A 5,426-nucleotide genomic window follows, 5' to 3' on the forward strand; every position below is an offset into this window, starting at 1 on the left:
GGGAAGTCTATTTGGTAGTATAGCTCTAGTCAACTTTTACATAAAAAATAAACCAAAAAAAAAAAAAAAAAAAAAAGAAAATAGCTTTAAAAATTAATGGCAAAAAGAAAAAAATAACAGAGAAAAAATATTTGGGTGCAAGTGTGCGCCAACCGACAACAAGGATATCCAACACTGTAGGCTACCTTCCTAGATATACCCTGGCTCTGTTAGGGTGCCCACCTCCCCCAGATGAGCCACTCAGTTCAGAGGAAGCCCTCTGGAGGCTCAGTCAGACTGGAAGGACAGACCAGTGTTCTGGGTCAGTTCCTGGAACTATGTCTCACGCTGCCTTGTACCGGGAGAACTCATCTGCCATGTTGTTACCAACAGGAAAGGCTCTTCCCAGAAGCCTCTAGTGTTTGTGTGGTGACCCAATGGTGCTTTCACTCTTCTCAACTCCAGTCCAAGTGCTGCTGACAACTAGCGCACACTGAGGACAGAGCTGAGCAAGGAGGAAGGCTAAGGGCCAAGAAACCATCTTCCTTACTGCTCTCCCCCGACATCTGGTCTAATGCCAGGCCTTCTGCAATCAACCAGGCTCCCTGTTGTTAAAGCAATCTTTGAGTTTTATTTCTGTCACTTGAAAGCTCCAGCAGGTCCCCCAACTTTCAGAGTCCAGGACGTGTGAACGATACAGGAGATCTGCAGAGCTCAGTGAGTGCTCCGAGGGAAGATGGAGTCTAATGAGGAAACAAATGGGGGACAGCGCCAAGAGCGGAGGATTCACAGAGATGTTCCTATGCTATTCCTGCTCAGGGGTGGGACCTCTTAAAGCCCTCTGTGGCATGGCCAGACTGTTTCCTGACTGACCAAGTGCTTAAAGCATGAGGAAGGGAAGCTGGCTTTAACACTGGAGTGCATGATGATAAGCTATGCAGTCATATGAAATAAGAACAACCCATCAAATAAGGCCTGTTTCCTAAGTACACTGGAAGTGTATTGTAGCTCTTCCTCCTAGGCACACCAGAGACATCAATAAAGTCTAGCAGGTGTTTTTTCATACAGACATGGGACTAGCAGTCAGATCTCTGAGTTCAAGGACCACATGGTCTACAGCGCAAGCTCCAGGGATAGACAGAGAAACCCTTTCTTGAAAAAACAACAGAAAACAAAGCAAAGCAAAGCAAAACAAAACAAAAAGCCAGCGATTAATTGAAAACGTGCATGCAACAATACAGGGAAGGGGCGTGGAGAAGCTCCACGCCCATCATCCAGGTTCTAGAATTAGCAACGTTTGTCACCCTTGTCTGTTTCCTCCTACATAAGATCCATAGTTATTGGAAAACCAGAATGTATCATCTACAAACTGACAAAGGCCATCTGACCAATGACACACATTTTCCCCATTAGAAATATAAAACGAATTGTTAGTAAATCACTACCCAGTCCCATTTTATTAATGAACCTAAGAACACATTTACTTTAAGCAAACGTAAGCACACCAACTGCTAGCAAAACCACACAGAATCTTTGTATTTAGATTTAATCTACCGATGTGAAACGTTCCCATGTTTTATTAGCTGTTAAGTTGTTAGAAGAACATTGCTTTTGGTTATCTATTTGTTATGATCTTTTATAAAATATTTATAACTGCTTTCTTGTTCTGTGGCCTCCAGGCTAGAAGTTCTCAAAGTCCAGTCCAGCAATACCTGAGATGCTGAACCCTTCAGGAATTTGAAGGGTACAAACGATCTTCTAGATAATACAGAGGAACATGTAGCTTTTTTGCATGTTCACTTGGGCTCAGGTGCATAGAGGAGTTTCCAAGGGCTGTGTGATCTTTAACAACACCACTCTAGCACTGAAGAGGCTTATAAAAATATGTCATAATTTCAATCTCATTACATTTTCTATTTTGATTTTTATATGAAAATGATTCTACATCTAAATGAAGATCATTCCATATTAAAATATAATTATTTGTATTGTCTTATAATGAGGTTATTTTTAAAGAATTAATACATAGAACTGAAATGATATTTCAATTTTACTTTGTGATTATTCTATAGAAAGGAATAGCCTCCCCCTCCCACCCAAAGAAAAATCCCCATAAAGCTCAATAATTTTTAGGAACACAAAGCGTACTAAGACTGAGACGTCGGAGAACTGTTATTCCACACAAATTTCCTTCCTTGTCATCTAATATCCCAAGGGTTATTTTTTTGTCAACGCTTTGAGCTAGAGTCACTTGGAAAGAGGAACCCATAATTGAAGATTTGCCTTCTTCAGATTGGCCCATGAGCATTGATAGGTGTTTTTATTTATTTATTTTTGATTATTGAGTTATGAAGGGGGCCTATGATTATGGACAGTCCCACCCATGGACAGGCAGTCCTAGGATGTAAAATAAAGGAGGTCAATCAAGCCACGAGGAGCCATGCAGCCAGCAGCACTGTCTGTTATCTCTGCTTCAGTTCCTGCCTCCAGGTTCCTGCCTTGAGCTCCTGCCCTGGCTTCCCTTGATGATGAACTACAACCTATAACTGAAATAACTCCTTCCTCCCCAAGTTGGTTTTGGTCAGTGTTTTATCACAGCCAGCGAAGGCAAAATAGGCCGGAAATTGGTACCAGAAACGGGCTAGCCATGATGGAGATGACTGTGCTGTACTGGGAAGGACTGGGGCAGGATTTTGGAGTCTGGAGTTAGGAAAGGTCTGTGAGGGCTCCAAGCATCATGAGAGGCATTGGAAAGACAGAAACGGACAGATGAGGGTAGCTTGGGTCAGAAGGTTTCAGTGAGATTTTCTTACTAGAAATAAAATACCTTTTCTCTAACATTCCTTCCTTCCCTGTGGTTTCAGTAGGTTGGATGGGCTGCTGCGGAAGTTAGCACTCACCTTCACTAGCTCTGTGTAGCCAGTCTCCCTGGGCGTCCACCACGGCTGAGCCTTCAGACCATTCACGTTGTAGAGGGAACGCTGCCAGACAGAGGCAAAATGCCCTCTCTTGTGCCCAAGTTCATACCACTTATATGCCTGGAAGAATAGAAAGGCTGCTTCATATTCCTCTTTTCCAGAAAACATTTTTGTTTCAAAATTGAAGGACATCACATAAGCTAGTACAGGTGTTCCTGGAGATGTAGTCTGGCCACCATGCAGACCCATTGTAAAGACTCTTACAGTGAAAATCGACTTCCTCCCAAGGCACAGCACATCTTTCTTCAGCATTGGCACTCTTGCAGAGGGCCCTCAGGTTTCTCCCGTGACGTGATGTATGACTGACAGGGCCACTGATCAGCATCACTGCTCAGCAGCACAGAGTATGGGACTCTGCTGAGAAGAGCTCAGAAGTCAAAATTTGAAGTGCAGTTCCTATTGAATGCAGACTGAGTTCACGCCCCACAGAGCTGAAAAGCAATCAAACAGCTACGACCTTTCTTAATTCAGGGACTCTCTGTACCTTGAGATAATTAAATCAAGCTCTTCCCTGATGATAGCTGGTGAAACTTCTGTTTTTTAACTGAGCTTCTGTAAGCTGTTGGGATAAGTGAACGCTAGCATTTATCTTCACTCTCAGGCCGTCAGCTCTGTGGATTCTGGACTCATGCCTCACCTAGTTGGGTTTCCACACATCTAAGCCACTTTAAAACGTAATCTGTTGTGTATACACACAGTGTAAGACACCAAAGGAGGCCATACTTGTACTTAGCTTTCATTGTGTGAGTTCCATTTTTATATTTTCTCTAAAAGGAGTGGATTATGATTTAAACAATTTCAAATACATTCACTATTTACTGAAACGGGCTGCTAAAACCAACCAAGAGTAAATTTATTTTCCTAGTAACTTTCTTTGATTTCCCACAGTGACAGAACAGATAAAAAGGAAATATTATTCTGAGCTGGCAATAAATAGTATGGCAGTTATAGCTATGATATACATCGTACAGTATATCAGGCTTTTTAATAGAAAACTTTTGTTCATGGACTGTGTACATTTTCTGCAATAAGGGACAACACGCATGGCTTCACGTTGGCTCTCATGATACAACTGGCATTAAGACTAGCTTTTGGGGGATGGGGCCTATCTGGCTGCAGTACTTCTTCCATATGGCTGGTCCAAATGAGGATCCACCATATGCCCATAAGTGGCCCTGCTCTCATGCTGCCTGTCCTACACGCCCATTGTCTTTGGATAGAAGGGTTTTTTAGTAGCATACTGAGTCCCATCTCTTCCACTGCGAGAATAGAATCTACCACTTGCTCTTTTGAGAACTGATTTTGAAAAAATGTGCAGCCCTTCCCATGTCAGATACAGTGTCTCCTTCTATAGGTCAGGGTCACCTCCAATGTGTAATTCTCCTGCCTTGGCTTCCTGTTTGGGGAGATTATAGGCATGTGCTATCACACCTGATTGAATGTATATGTCTTGATCAATAAAAAGAATTTAATGTTAACTTAAATACCTTCTTTGCAAGACCCCAGATATAATAATTTAAACATAGAAAATACCAGCTTCTTTAAATTTTATTATAAAAAAAAACCTGGCAGTAAATAAACTCATAGTTTAGTGTACGAAATTATTAACTTTTGAAAGTGTTTAACAATCATGTTGCAAACTTTTCTTCCTCAGGACAGTAAAGGGTGTACAGATGGCCCTCTTATTTTCCACAGCACTCCACAATTGGCCTTTGACATAAATGACCTCACCAGAGCTTTCTAGGAGCCCCGAATCTCTCCCTCCTGTAACTGCTGAAACTGAGAGTTATAATGCCTCCCTTCTTGGAAGTAGAATTCAAGGCCCCTCAAAACCAGCTAGACACTCTTCCTCTCTTTGTAACACCTTTTGAAACCATTAAAAAACATTCTTAATTATCTTTCTCATTAAAATCTCAAACAGCATACACACTAATACTTCTTATATATTTTCCTTGAAAAACATGTAAGTTGGGTCCAGAGTTTCTTTAAAGCTCAGAAAGTTAAAATGGCTAATTGATGTCGGGGGAAAAAAAAAGAAAGAAAAAGAGAAGAAAAGACTCATCTTTGAAATAATTTGATCATTATGGTGTCAGCCAATTTAAATTTAAGACTTTATTTCCTGAACCTTCTGCTGTTCAGCTGAACACCATTAATTATAACATATGATTCTTTTTGTCTTTTTAAAGTCTGGTAGTTCATTAACTTTTGAATCATTAGTAATTCATTGGAAAGACTAGCCATATTGATGGAATAGAGTGCAAAATAGGAATTATAGGACAACCCAACCATCAGGCGGTGTGGCTTCTGCTGCAGCCTTCAGGGTCTTAGATCTGGGCTGCGCTGTGCTGAGTGCTGGGGCAAGGTGGGTCCTTACAGTACCTGGTCACAGTGCATGTGCAGCCTACTCACACAGTACTGTGCGTACCGATGCTCAGTACCTGGTCACACTGCCTGTGCAGCCTGCTCACA

The 5,426-nt window shown here is 41.7% G+C and overlaps 1 protein-coding gene across 15 annotated transcripts in view; it reads right to left on the minus strand.

Moving 5' to 3' along the window:
* The window catches only part of Asph (aspartate beta-hydroxylase), a 210,658-nt gene that overhangs the window by 41,646 nt on the left and 163,586 nt on the right, over positions 1–5,426 (minus strand). For all 15 annotated transcript variants that reach the window (XM_021221962.2, XM_029533263.1, XM_029533265.1 and 12 more), the window contains one exon: positions 2,880–3,017. In XM_021221962.2, coding sequence (XP_021077621.1) covers positions 2,880–3,017 — 138 coding nt within the window. The remainder of the gene's footprint in view (positions 1–2,879; positions 3,018–5,426) is intronic.

Source organism: Mus pahari, chromosome 22 (genome assembly GCF_900095145.1).
Source record: "Mus pahari chromosome 22, PAHARI_EIJ_v1.1, whole genome shotgun sequence".
Taxonomy (NCBI): Eukaryota; Metazoa; Chordata; class Mammalia; order Rodentia; family Muridae; genus Mus; species Mus pahari.